This window comes from Erigeron canadensis, chromosome 1 (genome assembly GCF_010389155.1).
Source record: "Erigeron canadensis isolate Cc75 chromosome 1, C_canadensis_v1, whole genome shotgun sequence".
In the NCBI taxonomy this organism is placed as follows: Eukaryota; Viridiplantae; Streptophyta; class Magnoliopsida; order Asterales; family Asteraceae; genus Erigeron; species Erigeron canadensis.
Window position 1 is genome coordinate 8,612,602 of NC_057761.1, and position 17,238 is coordinate 8,629,839.

General features: G+C 34.8%; 2 protein-coding genes across 2 annotated transcripts; both read left to right on the forward strand.

The window, feature by feature from the left end:
* The first annotated feature begins 5,545 nt into the window (after positions 1 to 5,545).
* Positions 5,546 to 6,184, forward strand: LOC122605257. The gene has a single exon (XM_043778200.1). It carries the CDS (start codon positions 5,546 to 5,548, stop codon positions 6,182 to 6,184), a length of 639 nt encoding a protein of 212 aa, XP_043634135.1.
* Positions 6,185 to 8,913: 2,729 nt separating this feature from the next.
* On the forward strand, positions 8,914 to 10,510 carry LOC122605349 (uncharacterized GPI-anchored protein At3g06035-like). The gene is made up of 3 exons (XM_043778315.1): positions 8,914 to 8,962; positions 9,121 to 9,216; positions 10,008 to 10,510. Exons 1-3 carry the CDS (start codon positions 8,914 to 8,916, stop codon positions 10,508 to 10,510), a joined length of 648 nt encoding a protein of 215 aa, XP_043634250.1.
* Positions 10,511 to 17,238: the final 6,728 nt, after the last annotated feature.

Sequence of the window (17,238 nt, forward strand, 5' to 3'; positions counted from 1 at the left end):
TTGCGCACTTGTGTGTTCCACAGCTAGATATACCCTTACAATCTAGGGATGAGTTCAAATTTCCATATGAAAAGAATATATGAGTATTACATCCTTGCAACATAAGACATCCTTAATAATTAAAGCACGTACTTTAATTAAGGTCAGAGTATGTCAAGCGCTGAAGCAGTGCTGGTTGCCAAAGACAGAGGTGAACAGGTTGAGGCATCACACCTCGCAGAGAGACATAACTTTGACAGTGACCCTTTAGTGAAACCCAACACTACTCCAGAAGGATTGCATGAATGCTCACACATCACTACTCCTTCATAGATGTAAAAGCACGAGCCCTGATAGAGAGCATAGGCGAGTACACCCTCGGATGGCCCATATACCCAATTAACATAAAAATCAAACGCAATCTATTTCGTAAGAATTAAGGACCAGTCTCACTTAATGAGCTGGCATTCAAGGCCATATACCTAGCATGTTCCCCACATGTACATTGTTAAACTCGAACAATATTAATTAAGTGGAAAACCTTGGTGCTTTGTGCCTATCGATACATCATATGATGAAGTCATTGGTCAAATCAACTTTAAGTTAAAAATTAAGGTGCAAACCAGCTGCTAATATCTCGTCATCTTGAACCTTTCTAAGATATCATAAACGTATTTCGTCTGATGGATGAAAATGCCATCCTTTTTCTGATCAACTTGCAATCCCAAGAAGAAACTTAATTCCCCCATTGCACTCATCTCAAAAGCTATAAGACAAAATCCCAAACACATGCTCAACAAAGATCATCTACAGTTTAATCGACTTTCAACCCTAGTCTATAATCATCATCTGATTCATCTGAATCACGTAATTTATAATCAGGTGCCTTTGATCCAAAAATTAGGCCAGACACATGTCACACGGATTCAAAACCAGAAAGATACCATGATTGAACTCTGTCAAAACTTAATGATCTTCTTTATTTCAAGCAACCCAAATTTTGTATAGAAAACATGGAAGATTATAAATTTTTATCCCCCCATTTTCTCTACAAAATTCTTAAAACAGCTAGCATGTTTGTTTTTGGTTTCAGCTAATCTCTCATTTTTATCTTCCTCCCATGGTTGTTCACATATGTAATCAAGAGGTAACCCAATAACTCCTTGTCAGAACAACCTTTTTGGCCTGATCTTGAATTTTCCCTAAGATTTCCCAGAATCTTCTATAGAAGATAGACCTCGAGCCATCAATGTTTCAAAAGCATAAGTATAGAACCTAAAATCGACCAAGCTTACAAGTCCCAAACTCGAATACGGAATTTCAAACCAAAACTCAAATGAGTTTTCAAGTTCAAAACTCAAACAAGTTAGACCTAAGCTTAACCAAGATTACAAGTTCCTTAGTTCAAGGATAAGTTCGGAACCTAACGATTGTTCAAAGTCTACAAGTCCAAAACTCGAAAGACACATTTCAAACCTGAACACAAGTGACTTTATGAGTACAAAACATAGTCGGAGAATTTCAGACCTAAACTTGAGAAAAACCGAAAAAATTTGTTACCCAATGAAACCGAACTAGACCTTGGTCGAACATACCATAAAAACCAAAACACAAAAACCGTAACGTTGTAAGAACTTAAGATTGTTTAAGTACACAAGTTCAAAATTCGAAAGACGAAGCTTCAAATCCGAGCTCAAGAAAGTTTTGAATTCAAAAACCACGTCTAAGAGTTTCAAAACTTTTACCTTAAAACCAAACCTTCGAAATCCTTACAAATGAATCGATTGGTTTTTATAGGACAAGGAACCGAAACTTGAGTTTGAACGAGCGGTAAGAAGTTGGTCGAAACTTGAGTTAGAACGGTAAGAAGGTCGAAACTTGAGTTGGTCGAAACCGAGAAGTTTACTTGATCAGTAAGAAGGTCGAGCTAGACCTTGGTCGAGCTAGACCTTGGTCGAAACTTGAGTTTGAACGAGCGGCTCACAATTGTTGAAATTCTAACCCCGAACCAATACACGATCCAAAGCTCTGATACCAATTGAAAGTCCCTTAGCCACCAGATCTACGAGATTAGATAACTAGTGTTTAACTGCGGAAAGTCTCGAACACTAGCAATCAACAATGTTCGGTAAACCGAAAACACGAACAATATATGAATGGAATAACGGAGCCTTGTGTTAATTCGGTAATAACGATTACAATTAACACACGAGCTTATGAAAACCGAAAATACGCACTAGAGAGATTCACCTTAAGCATAAGGTTTAATCTCCTATTTATACTAATCTAATATGGACCGAACCTATACCTCAAGACACGAATCCATGAATATTTCGGCCCATTGAGGTCTAGCTAGACCTCCAAGGTCGACCTAGACCAATCCTAGATCATCCTAGACCAATCTAGTTACCGATTATGAATAACTTGGTCGTTCATGACCTTATTACATATAAAATAAAACGTTTAACTAATTACATATACAAAAATAATCAAGACAACATTTCTTGGATGCGGTTGTCACAAGGCTATGCTCCAACAAAGACTTTTTGAAGAGGAAAGTGGAAAAAAGTGATTCTCCGAATAAAAAGTTCCGACCAAGTGGAAGCTCAGGGAGTAGCTCTTCTAGGAGAAATGTTCCTACTTATACAAATTGTGGAAAATATCATTCTGGATTTTGCCGTTTACCTCCTAAAAAGGGGTGCTTTAATTGTGGCCAACCGGGTCACATTAGCCGAGATTGTAAATTGCTCCAAGGAAGCCTACTGTGTGCTTTAATTGTTTCAACGAAGAGCACATGAAAAGTGCTTGCCCATTGTTGTCGGAGGAGGAAAGACAAGCAGAGGTAAGAAGGGTGAATGAGAAGAAGGTAGCAAAACAAGTAGGAACTCCTAAGGGAAGATCATTCTAAATCTCAGTGGCCCAAGCAAAGGAAACACCCGATGTGGTTTTAAGTACCTTTCTTGTTTATGATACTCCCGCTAAAGTTTTATTTGATTCGGGAGCAAACCGTTCCTTTGTAGCCACCCGATTCACTAAATGTATTCATTTACAATTATCTTTCCTTGAATCCCCTTTGTTAGTGGAAGTAGCGGGGGACCAAACTTATGTGATTAAGAATGTGTATCTAGATTGTAAATTGACTATAAATTACGAAAACTTTAAAGCCAAACTTATTCCTATGAGTTTAGAAGAATTCGATGTGATTTTGGGAATGGATTGGCTCGGTCAACATAAGGCAAATATCTTTTGTAATGATAAAAGTGTTCATCTTAAGGCTCCTAACGGTAAAGATATGATCATATATGGTGAAAGGAATCAAGATTCGTTACCGTTGTGTACTTATGCCCGAGCTAGTCGACTTATTTCTCGTGGATGTAAAGCCTTTCTTGCTCATGTTGTTGATCCTATTAAGGAATCTAAATCCTTATCCGAAATTCCGGCTGTCAATGAATTTGTTGATGTTTTTCCCGATGATCTACCGGGTCTTCCTCCCGATAGACAACTTGATTTCAAAATTGATCTTATTCCGGGTGCAACACCTATTCCTAAAGCCCCCTATCTTCTTGCTCCAACGGAAATGCGTGAAATGATGGAGCAACTCCAAGAACTTCTTGATAAGGGTTTCATACGCCCAAGTAGTTCTCCATGGGGTGCTCCCGTCTTGTTTGTGAAAAAGAAATACGGTAGTTTAAGAATGTGTATCGATTACCGTGAGCTCAATAAAGTTACCATCAAGATTGATTTTTGTTCGGGTTATCACCAACTTAAAGTTTGTGAAGAAGATGTCCCAAAGACCGCGTTCAGAACCCGTTATGGTCATTATGATTTTTTAGTCATGCCTTTTGGTTTGACTAATGCTCCCGCGGCTTTTATGGACCTTATGAATCGGGTTTGTCGTCCTTTTCTTGATAAGTCCGTAATTGTTTTTATTGACGATATTTTGATTTATTCTAAGAATCAAACCTATCATGAAAGACATCTTCGTGAAATTCTTGAAACACTTCGTCGAGAAAAGTTATATGCAAAGTTTTCTAAATGTGAACTTTGGCTGCGAGAAGTACAATTTCTCGAACACGTAGTTAGTCAAGAAGGCATTAAAGTTGATCCGGCAAAAATTAGTGCCATCATGAAATGGGAATCTCCTAAATCCCCGACGGAAATTCGAAGTTTTCTTGGTTTAGCGGGGTATTATCGTCGTTTTATTCAAGATTTTTCCAAGATTGCCTCGCCTCTTACCAAATTAACTCGGAAAAATGAAAAGTTTGAATGGAAAAGTGAGCAAGAAAGTGCATTTCAAACTTTAAAAGAAAAATTGAGTCAAGCTCCCATTCTTACTTTACCGGATGGAATTGAAGATTTTGTGGTATATTGTGATGCTTCATTTAATGGTCTTGGGTGTGTTCTCAAGCAACGAGGGTGAGTCATAGCTTATGCATCAAGACAATTAAAAATTCATGAGAAGTCTTATCCCGTTCATGATTTGGAGCTTGCGACGGTTGTTTTTGCATTAAAAATTTGGCGTCATTATTTGTATGGCGTTAAATTTTCCATTTATTCCGATCATAAGAGCCTTAAATATTTCTTTGAACAACGTGATCTAAATAACCGTCAACGGAGGTGGTTAGATTTGTTAAAGGACTATGATTGTGAAATTTTATATCATCCCGGAAAGGCTAATGTGGTAGCCGATGCTTTGAGTAGAAAAAGTTCTCATTTTTCTATTCGTGTTTCACCCTTGTGGGTAATGATTACCAATGACTTCATGGAGCGTATAAAAGAAGCACAAGAAGAAGCATTACAACATGACCCTAAACAAGAGAGAATTAAAGGGCAATTAGAACATTTCTCTAAAGATTCTCGTGGTCTCATGACTCGTTATGGAAGAATTTGGATTCCAATTTCATGTACTTTAAAAGAAACTCTCCTTGATGAAGCACATAAGTCCAAATATTCCATTCATCCCGGTGCAACGAAAATGTATCATGATTTGAAAGTTGATTATTGGTGGCCGAGTATGAAACGTCATATAGTCAAGTATGTGGAAAGATGTTTAACTTGTTTGCAAGTTAAAGGGGAACATCAAAAACTATATGGGAAGCTTCAACCACTTGACATTCCTCAATGGAAATGGGAACACTTGACTATGGATTTTATCACCAAACTTCCCAAGACTCCTAAGCATCAATTTGATGGTATATGGGTAATTATAGATCGATTGACAAAAAGTGCTTTATTTTTACCCATTCGTGAGTCATCATCTTCCGAAGTGCTAGCTGATATATATGTAAAGGAAGTTGTAGCCCGGCATGGCATTCCTATCTCCATTGTCTCAGATAGAGATACAAGATTCACTTCTCATTTTTGGAAGAAATTTCATGAAGATATGGGTACTAAGTTATATTTTACTACCATATATCATCCTCAAACGGACGGGCAAAGTGAAAGAACCATTCAAACATTAGAGGACATGTTGCGTGCATTTATTATTGATTTTGGAGGGTCATGGGATGTGCATTTACCTTTAGCCGAATTCTAGTATAATAATAGTTATCATGCTAGCATAAAAATGCCTCCGTATGAAATGCTATATGGTAGAAGATGTCGAACTCCCATTTATTGGGGAGAAGTAGGACAACGAGAATTAGGTGGAACCGATGTAGTGCTTGAAACTACTCAAAGGATAGATGAAATTCGTGAAAAACTCAAGGCCGCTCAAGATAGACAAAAATCATATGCCGATGTTAGGAGAAGACCTATTGAATTCGCGGTTGGTGATCAAGTCATGTTAAAGGTATCTCCATGGAAAGGTTTGCTAAGATTTCGTAAACGTGGAAAATTAAGTCCACGGTTTATAGGCCCATTTCGAATTATAGCCCGAGTTGGTAAATTAGCATACCAATTGGAGTTACGGAAAGAATTATCCCGAATTCATAATACTTTTCATGTGTCTCAACTCCGAAAATGTCTTATTGATGATGCAACAAGTGTTCCTTTGCATGAAATAGAATTAGACAAAAAGTTAACTTATGTGGAGGAACCGGTTGCTATTGTGGAAGAAGAGTTGAGAAAAATAAATAATAAGACGGTATGGACATTTAAGGTACAATGGAAACACCATAAGAGCTCGGAGTATACTTGGGAAACCGAGCATGACATGTTGGTGTATTACTCGTCTTTACATATGGCTTGGATCACGGGGACGTGATTAATTCTGAGTGGGGGAGATTTGTAACACCCCAATAATTTTAAGGTAATAGAAAATTAACCTTTTTATAGTTTTAACATTAAATTAATTTCCTAGTATTTTGTTTTAGGATAAGGGGTTAATTTAGTTGGAACTTTAGTGGATAGCGAGTAAAAATACCCATTTATATTTTTATTTACGTGGCAAAGAGGGGGGGGAATAGCCCAGCCACTTTTGCTTGACGAATCATTAGTCTAATTTCTCTCAAAAGCTTTAATCTTCCACCACATTCTAAATCCTTCCAATTCAAAAGCAAATTTTCTTCTCAATCCCTTTAATCAATCTTCCAAGTGATTTAACAATAACAATAATAATCATTAATCTTCAAGAAGCAAAAATTGAAAAGTTAGAGTTGTGTTTTTGGATGGTGGTGGCTGAATTTAAAAGAGAAAAAGGGAAAAAAGGGGAATTTTAATTCAAGTCCAAATTATTGAATTCTTGAGGTATTGATTTTCTTAACCTACTTCTAGTTCCTTTTATTAAATTAGGGTTCTTAATCATAGAAATTGGGGGTTTTATTATTTGAGGTTTTCAAGTAAAGCCCTAATCAATCTGATTGAGAAATTGATAATTTGATTGAAAAAGTATGTTGATAATGAAAGCCCCCCATAGTAAGAGCTTTATAATTGGTGGTATTTGGCTAGTAGATATAGTATGAAGCTTTACTATGAGAATTTGATTTTTAGAAGGTTTTGAATAAGCCAAACACCATGAAGCTAGAGTTATGGTGAAATTAGTTAGATGATTGTGAAAGAATTGAGTTATTGAACTCATAAAGATAAATATGTTGAATTATGTATAGGTGGTGAAGATCAATTTGTGGAGTCTAATAACCGTACATTGTCAAATAGCCAATATCAAGGTGAGTACATATGTATGTGTCTATAGTTGTGATATGAAGGGCATAGATGAATAAATTTCTATGTCCCAATTGTATGTTGATTGAGTAAGACTAATAGATAATGATATACCTACTAGCATATATGGAGTGTAAGACTAGTAGATGATGAGATACCTACTAGCATACCTTGGCTTTGTGTAAGACTAGTAGATAATGAGGTACCTACTAGCATATATCCTTGGCCAAATAGAAGTAACATGATCATGATTTGTTTGTTGTTGTTTTAATTGTTAAGTGAATGGCTTAAATTGTTATATGCACTTGGTTTTGTATAGTTAGATATTGATCATATTCATATGTATTCACTAAGCAAATTGCTTATATTTTAGTTCTTTAAATTTTCTTATAGGTAGTAGTAGTAGCAAGGAAAAGGAGGTGATCACGTGAAGTTAAAGTTGGAGTTTGTTGAACATTGGCTTGAAGTTGGGCAACTTGGGTAATTGTTGATAGACTATCCCTAATAACCATGATGGCTCATGATACAATGTTCTTTTGGTTTAACTTATTTTAGGATAAAATTTCTGGAATTTGATTTGCAAATGGTTCACATGGTGTTTAAAGGTTGACATGATCGTTTTGCTTTGAAAGATCGTTTTGGGCGAATGACTCGTTTGGTCGTTTTAATGTATATTTCAATGGTTAAGTTTTTAGATCTATCAATTATGTTGTAATATATGATTTTACTCATTTTGGTGTTTTGGTTTAAAGAATTTGTAGCATGAAAAGTGAAATATGGATTTTTGGCTAAAATGGAATTGTGTAGGTCGGACCATAAATTTACGGTCCTTGTAATTTTGAGTTGTTTTCAAACAGGGACGAAAAAAATCTAATAGCAAATTACAGTGCAAATTTTACGGCTAGTTGTAATTGAGCCATAAATTTACGGTCCTGAATCATAAATTTACGGCCAGCACAAAAAAATAAAATAAAATAAAATAAAATTTGGTTTTTAATTTAATGAGTTTGGTTCTTACATTTACTTGATAAGTTATAATTTTGCTAAAATTGAATGGGATGATTAAAAAGATATAATTGTAAAATAGTCATTTTTAATCTTCTGAACTCAAAGAGCATAAAAATGTTATATTTTCACTACTCACTACAACAAAAATGTCAATTGCTTACATTTTTTTCCTCGCAATTTTAAAAGGTGTTGAAAAATATGATAATTTGTTGACATTTAAATTGTATAAAAAAAATCTCACACTTAAAATAGTGAAAAAAATTAAAAATGTCATATTTTTTTCACAAATATAAATATATAAATAAAATGTTCATGCTTAAAAGTGTGAAAAAAATGTCAAACATTTTCAGTTAATTTGTCACACTTAAATTCCTCGCATTTCTTCTCTTGTGTGAGAAAATTTGGTGTCACAAATTACTTTAACACTTTTAGGTGTGAACAATTATATACTTTTACATATTTAAAAATGTGACTTTTAATTTGTTGCTACATATATAATTGTGAAAATATTCTAATTCTTTGACTTTATTCACACTTTCAAGTGTGAGTTCTTTTCACACATTTATAAGTGTGAACAAATTATCAATTTTTTAAATATTTTTAAAAATTAAAAAAAATAAGTGTTAATAAATAACATATTTGTTGCAAGTGTCTTTTGTTTTTGTTTTTTTCTTGTAAAACTCAAAAACATAAAATATATGACATTTTTCATATTTTTTTTTCTTTATTTTTATTTCATTTTTCATTTTAGTTTCTTTTAAAGAAAAAAACTCGAGAAGTGTTAGTTTTATAGAGCAAGATAAACTACAAGAAGGGGGTTAACATATGGAAGAAAAGCTAAAGCCACGCATGTTCACCACGTATTCCCCAAAAGGTGATTTCTTATGACACGTGTCAATACAACTAAGAGCATAGTCAACATTGATCGTATGTACTACTACTTTTTGTGATATTATACATCATCACATCTGATCACAAGCCATATTGCATATTGGCATATTTGCAACTTAATTTATAAAAAATTCTCATAAGTGGGTCTACTAAAAATGTTTTCTCCAAGATTAATATGTATCTACGCTTCTTTGCTTGTTTATGCCTTCCTCTTGCTACCCACCCCTGGCTTCTCTGGTATATGCTGCTCTCTATTGCATACTCTCTCTATAAAATCTAGTATAACGTGATATTGTTTTTGTTGTTTTTTGATATATAGACAGATGTTTTTATTTTTTAGTTACCGTGATATTGTTTTTGTTGTTTTTTTGTTTCTATAAAAGCTAGTATAACGTGATATTATTTTTGTTGTTTTTTTTTTGTTTTTTGATATATAGGTATTGATTCCATTGTACTACCTGGGTCCTTTATTTTGTTACCGGTCTCTTTAACATGAGCTATCAGGGTTAATTTGATATAGAGAGCTTCCTAACACGTTCGCTCTATAGAATATTGTACATGGTGTATTGGTGTTATGTAGCATTTGATACCCTATTGACATTTGGGTTAATAACTTTGTAATTAATCTGGTAGTGATGGATTTTAAAGGATTTGGTTTTTGGTTGTTGAGAGGGTAAGGATGTGAAGCTCCTAAACGAAATGCCATGAAGGCCTCGATGAAGAATTAAAACCATCGGGTCACGAGAATTACTCTTTAATTTAGTGTAAACATATATTTGTTCAATAGGTTTGACGTAACCTAAGATGGATTAGGTTACCAGCAAATTAGATACATATCACATAACAAGTATGTAAAGATACCGAATACCTTCCAAAATAAGCGAGGAATGGTTTTGGATTTTGTAAAGGACACTTTAACATTACTTCTATAAATCAAGTGCACTAATAAATTATGTCGTCTCTAATATGATTACAGAAAGATGTGCACATGATAGATATCAAAATGACTTAATTAATCTGATTTGCAGATGAAGAAGACAATCTTCTACAAGGAATCAATAGTTTTCGCCAATCCAGGAACTTAGCAGCGTTGACTAAGAATGACAACGCCAATTGCGTGGCTGATGAAATCGCAGAAGCATTGGAACATAAAGCATGCAGCTCCATGGCAGGTCCAAGCATCATTACAAGCACCCAACCTCGGTATGCAGACTATTCTGAAATAGTAAAGAAATGCGACATTGACATTAACACTACTGCCGATGGTGTCATTTTGCCTGTATGTGTGCCAAAACGGGTCCCAACTCTTGTGCTCACAAACTATACGCAATCATCATACGCTAGCTATCTGAACAATTCGAGGTATAGTGAAGTTGGAATCGGCAAGGAGGAGGATTGGGTGGTAATGGTGTTAACAGCCAACACACCTGCCGGAACATTTTCCAACATGGTGGCACCGAGGCTTAGTTCAGTGGTTCATGTGAGCTGGGCTTTGGCTGTGTCGATAGTGATTTGGTTCGGAATATGGTAAAGTATGGTTTGATGTGTAAAGAGGTGTGTTTAGTTTGTATCAGAGACATAACCTAAATAGACTTTATAATATGTAATTCTAACGTATGTTCTATTTTCGCTTGGAGTTGATTAGTAAAGCTATAACCCTCTAGCATTTCTGGCGATAATCCTCTTTGTTGCATCTCATCCTCAAAATGGTAAGCGGCCAAACTGTATTCACCGTCGGCTCCTAATTGTAATAGGTGAATGATAGATAACCCTCAGAGGGGTTAGGCTGCAAGAAACATAGAGAACGAGAGAGACAAGTATTGTTAGGAAATAATGACCCCAATACTATTATTAGTCACAACGTGGAAAGTGGTAACATAAAGAAACTACAAAAATACGACGAATAAGTATACGTTTAAAAGGTATTAGATAGATGGAGACAAGTACATTGAAATATAAAATGGCTAAAAGGTTACAAGTAATTCTTGTGAAACTAGAATTTAAGTGAAACTAGAATTTAAATGAAAGTACACAAAATATTCACATGTGAAACTAGAATTTAAATGAAAGTACACAAAATATTCACAAGAATTTAAATGAAAGTACACAAAATACAAAGAAGAGAATTGAGAGAATGTGTTGTGTCAAAACTAAAGATGAAACTAGAATTTAAATGAAAGTACATAAACTTTGTGGAGCCTTATTTATAGGCAGAGAATTGCATCCTCATTCCATGTATCTTCAGCAAGTTGTGAATGAACAACCAATCAGAGCCTTCCAATTGAACTAGAGAGTAGGGGTAGGCAACTAGAAGAATCTTTGCAAGTAGGATAGAAATCAACTTGTGCAAGTTGATATACACTGATGATGTGAGCCATAGTCTAACAAATCTCCACTTTTGGCGAATATCAACCGGCGAAATTATGAACTATGAATGCCAATCAAGTCCAAAATGTGTGAACTTGTGAACTGGAAGAGCCTTTGTGAACATATCGGCAGGATTGTCCTTTGTGTTGATTTTCTGAATAAAGACAATCTTCTTAGCAATGGTGTCTCTGATGAAATGATATCGAACATCAATGTGTTTTGTCTGTTCATGATACATTTGATCTTTAGTCAAATGAATAGCACTTTGACTATCACAGTGGATGGTAGTAACTTCTTGCTGCAGTGTTAATTCATTGAATAAACCTCTTAACCATAAAGCTTCCTTGATAGCTTCCGTGACTGCCATGTATTCTGCTTCAGTAGTAGACAGTGCCACCACATGTTGAAGAGTAGCTTTCCAGCTAACTGCTCCACCTCCGATACAAAAGACATAGCTCGTAAGAGATCTACACTTATCCAGATTACCAGCGTAATCTGAATCTACGAAACCAACCAGTGTTGTTGGTTCTACCAAACTCCAAACAAGTGCTTAAACTTCCTTTCAAGTATCTAAGAATCCACTTCACAGCCTGTCAGTGTTCTTTGCCTGGATTCGCCATGTATCTACTAACAACACTAACAGCTTGTGATATATCAGGACGAGTACACACCATTGTGTACATAATGCTGCCAACGGCACTAGAGTATGGAACTTGTGCCATAAAATCTTTGTCTTCATCTGTCTGTGGCGATTGAGCGACAGATAACCTAAAATGGCTTGCAAGAGGAGTACTTACAGGTTTTGCATCCTGTATGCCAAATTTCACCAAAACTTTCTTGAGATAGTTTTCTTGACTCAGATATAACTTGCCACATTTTCTGTCTCACCTTATCTCCATGCCTAAAATCTTTTTAGCTGGTCCTAAATCTTTCATTTCAAATTCACTATTCAACAATTTCTTCAAAAGTTGAATATCTGTATAACTTTTTGATGCGATGAGCATATCATCAACATATAATAACAGATAAATGAAAGAACCATCATTTAGCTTTTGATAGTAAACACAGTTATCATATTGGCTTCTGGTGAAGTCATGATTCAACATGAATGAATCAAACCTCTTATACCACTGTCGTGGTGACTGCTTCAAACCATACAAAGATTTCTTCAACAAACGTACTTGGTCTTTCTTTCCTTTGACTTCAAAACCTTCAGGTTGTTTCATGTAGATTTTTTCATCTAAATCGCCATGTAGAAAAGCTGTCTTGACATCTAGCTATTCTAAATCTAAATCATTCATGGCAACCAATGCAAGCAATACACGAATAGAGCTATGTTTTACAACAGGTGAGAAAACATCATTAAAGTCAACACCTGGAACCTGACTATAGCCCTTTGCAACCAATCGTGCTTTAAATTTTGCACCTTCAACACTTGAAGTATCGTCTTTTCTTTTGAAGACCCATTTGCAACCAACTATTTTCTTTCCCTTTGGTGGTGTCACGAGATCCCAAGTAGCGTTCTTCTGTAGAGATTCCATTTCTTCCTTCATGGCTCCCATCCACTTATCTGCATTAGGACTTCGAATAGCTTCAAGATAAGTGGAAGGTTCATCGAATCCTTCTTGTTCTGCTACATGTGCATATCTATATGGTTTTCGAATATCCCTTCTGTCTCTATTCACGGCAATGGAATATTCTTCCTCAGGCTCAACCATTTTTGGTTCTTGTTCATCAACTTCATCAACCTGAACAGAAGGCTAAACCACTTCTGGTTCTTGTTGATCAACTTCATCAACCTAGACTGGAGAAGTAGGAGTACTTTCGTGCTCCTCTTTTTCCTGGGTATTCTTTTCTTTTTCAAGATTGCAAGAACTAGCAGACTCTTTATTAGCTGATAACAATGAGGATTCATCAAATGTGACATCTCTGCTCACTTCAAACTTGGATTCTTTAGGGCCAGGATACCATAATCTATATCCTTTCACCCCAGAATTATAACCGAGGAAGATACATTTCTTGGCTCTAGGTTGTAACTTTCCCTCGTTGACATGCATATAAGCTGGACACCCAAAAATTCTTAAGTCAGAGTAATCTGCAGAAGTACTTGACCAAACTTCCTCTGGAGTCTTGAGATCCAGAGGAGCACAAGAAGAACGGTTGACAATGTAACAAGCAGTTGCAATTGCTTCAGCCCAAAAAATAGTTGTCAACCCGGCATTAGAGATCATACATCAGGCTTTTTCTAAAAGAGTTCGATTCATACGTTCAGCTACACCCATTTTGTTGAGGTGTCATTCGAACTGTACGATGTCGTGCAATTCCTTGATTCTTGCAAAATTCATTGAACTCATTTCCACAAAACTCCATGCCATTATCTATGCGAAGCCTTTTAATATGTTTTCCTGTTTGATTTTCAATCAAGACCTTCCATTGTTTGAAAGTGACGAAAACATCATTTTTATGCTTCAAAAAATATACTCAAACTTTTCTTGAATAATCATCAATAAAAGTTAGCATATATCTTGCACCACCTTTAAAAGGAACACGAGAGGGCCCCCAAAGATCAGAATGAATTTAGTCTAGAGTACCTTTTGTTTTGTGAATAGCAGGAGATTTAAATTGAACTCTTTTCTGCTTTCCGTAAACACAATGTTCACAAAAGTCTAATTTACCGGTACTTTGACCACCAAGAAGGCCTCTCTTGCTTAACACAATTAAGCCTTTCTCACCCATGTGTCCCAAACGCATATGCCACAACTTTGTGACATTAGTATCCGAAGATACATAGACTGCAGCAGCACCTGTAATTGTGGTTCCGTGCAAAATGTACAAACTGCCAGACTTGAAAGCTTTCATTAGTAAAAGAGCACCCTTGGAAACTTTTAAAACTCCACCTTCACCAGAGTACTTGCACCCAAGAGAATCAAGAGTGCCCAAAGAGATGAGACTTTTCTTTAGATCAGGAACATGTCTAGCATTAGTGAGTGTTCTTATAATGCCATCATGCATCTTGATTCGGACAGAGCCTTTGCCAATTACTTTGCAAGGAGCATTGTTACCCATCAAAACAATTCCACCATCAAATGATTCATATGTGGAAAAAGAATCCCTATTAGGACTCATGTGGTAAGAACAACCCGAATCTAAAATCCACTCATTATTAGATCTTGATTTATCTTCAGTGACCATAAGAATAATTCCATTATTCTCACCTTCGACTACTCCAACTTCAGCAGTGTTACCGTTATTTCGCTCATTTTGATATTTTTCTTTATTTTTGAGCTTATAATAGTCATTTTTAGACTGACCCTTTTTCTTGCAATATTTGCAAAATAGAACTCTATGTCTGGTGTGACATCCGTCACCAAAACCTACAATTTATTATAGTCTCTAACTTGAATTTCTAATTTCTTGACTAGTCAATGTGCCTATATAGTATAACAAGCGTAGAAATGTGGTGATCATTCCAATATGTGACTCCTATTACTTGGATTCAAATAGTTTAGGATTTAGTCATTTGATCTTCCTAAACATAGATGACTATAACTACTCCTGTACTCCTTAGGCGCGTAGTTGTTAGTCATATTTATTTCTAGACATTGATAAATCGTTATACACTACTTAGTAGTGTGATAAAGACTATGAACATCCGAGTGAATTACAATAACTATAGGTGGTGAATTAATAATAATGATAATACTAAAATATAATATGAAAAAGATATAAAATAAAATTATCTAAGACTAACAAAATCATCACATAACAAAAATACTATATATAAAATATGGAGATATCCTCCTGATTAGTTTAGTTCGACCAAGGGATTTGTAATCTCATTAGGAGTCTAGTATTAAAAGGTTAAATAATCTATCTCTCCTAAATGTATACAATCTCAACCATTTACCCCTTATAAAAACTATATTTAGTTGCAAAAGAGAAAGTGTATTACTCCTTGAAAACTTACGCCAAAACCAAATCACAAATACAAACTCTTTTTATTTGCTTCTGTCGTCGAAGGAGTATACCACCATCAAGCTATTTTAATCTATACTTTGTCAAAGCAAAGTTTGGTAAGGTTGATACGATCCTTGTAAAATTTTGATTTAAATTACAATTTATAGTAAAATCTTTATAGATTATATTTTATTTTGTCAAGGTATCTAAGGAATGATCATCAATCTTGGGGCAAAATTTCTTATCTTTTCTTTTCATATATATATATATACCTTTATATTTATTGATCATTTATTATAAGTAACCTATTTGATGAATATATATTATGGCAAAATTTATAAGAACTAATAAAAGACTTTTTAAGGTTTAATCAAGAGCTTGAAGTATAGATCACATTAATCTTAAAAGTAGCCAAAGCGCTTACCTTTCATCAAAGGGGCCGTAATCAGCCTCAAGATTTGAGATTCCGTAAGTAACTCAGTGAGTCACGTATTATTTGTGTTGTAGTAATTAATATAATTAAAGAATTTCAATTATGAAGGCATGAAAATCATAATAACTGATGTAAATAGGTGTTGGAAAGATTTGAAAGTTTATATATGAATATTAGTTGTAGTAGTCTTTAAAAGAGTAAGTTTGGGTTATTTCAAAATCTAGACAAATTCGGTTTGTTGACTTTGAAAGGTCATATCTTGGTCATGGAAGATGGTTAAGTCACCATTTTGGTGTCTAAAATTAAGTTCAGGAAGTATACTTTCTGGTGGAAATGGTTTCGTGTCAAAATATGAAGTTTAAGGTTGTCAAACGAATTTTATAACAAATCTGCGCAAAGCTGAGTTTTATGAACAGATTTAGGTCGAATTCAAATAGTCATATCTTGGTCGATTTTATGAACTGGAAAATATTTTTTTTTCCAGAAACATTTTTAAGATGTTAAGAGTGTACAGTAAAAATTTGGATTTTTTTTGAAGCTTCGAAGGCCCTTAACTTTTATAAAACTTTTCTGCACGCAAACAGTAAATTTTCTGACTAGTCTGTGATTATGGAATTTTTAAAAATAGTTAACGTGCGAAATAAATTAAGTAAAAATTTATGTAAGTTTATAAAACTCTAAGGTTACAGTAGCTAAGATTTGAAAACTTGAATTGTTTGTCTCATCCTAATAAAAAAATAGATAAAGTTTCTAAAAATTTCAGCGAATAAGAGCTTGTAGAATTAAATCATAAATCATTAAAATAAATACTCTATATTAATTTATGTGACTTGTAACTTAATAATATATGACAAATCAATTGGGTATATTTTGAAAGTAGCCATATATATATCATCAAATACAGGTTACAATGGATGGTTCTTGACCATGTCCATAATTGTAACTTGTTCATATATATGTTGTGTAGATTCTAGCGACCTTGTTGGACTTTGCAAAACTACTTGCTTGTTGAGGTGAGTTTCGTGACCCCTTTTTATTTTATTTCTTTGGGGGAAAATGATGCTCAAAACACTTTTATTTATTTTACTAGCTGTGCCAAAACTTGTTTGTTTTATTGGACAAATACGTGTAATTATGAAATGTGTATGCTAGCTTGCTTGTGTTGATTCCTATGATGCAATAGATGTCTGTTGATATCTATTGAAGACTATTTATGACAATAGATGGTTGTCAATATCTATTGAGATCACTAGCGTCTAACGGTAACAGTAACGTCTAAAGGTAGTCGTTATCGTTGGACAGACGTGTAACAAACTCTGGCCTGAAGGTACAAGTACGGTTCGTACGTACTAGTGCATGTTCCCTATTGTACTATTTGTCTCTTACACGGCGTATCCATCGGAGCCTATTAGCCTTACCAAGTGTTAGGCTCCGATACCAGCTTTCATGGGATTTGACTTATCATTAGCATAATCGAACTGTAGGGTTCGTAGAGTTTAGCG

Coding starts and splice junctions, on each gene's coding strand:
- LOC122605257 (XM_043778200.1), top strand. CDS start 5,546: ATGCCTCCGTATGAAATGCTATATGGTAGAAGATGTCGAACTCCCATT.
- LOC122605349 (XM_043778315.1), top strand. CDS start 8,914: ATGGAAGAAAAGCTAAAGCCACGCATGTTCACCACGTATTCCCCAAAA. Junction 8,963..9,120: donor CACCACGTATTCCCCAAAAG/GTGATTTCTTAT, acceptor AATTCTCATAAG/TGGGTCTACTAAAAATGTTT. Junction 9,217..10,007: donor ACCCACCCCTGGCTTCTCTG/GTATATGCTGCT, acceptor TCTGATTTGCAG/ATGAAGAAGACAATCTTCTA.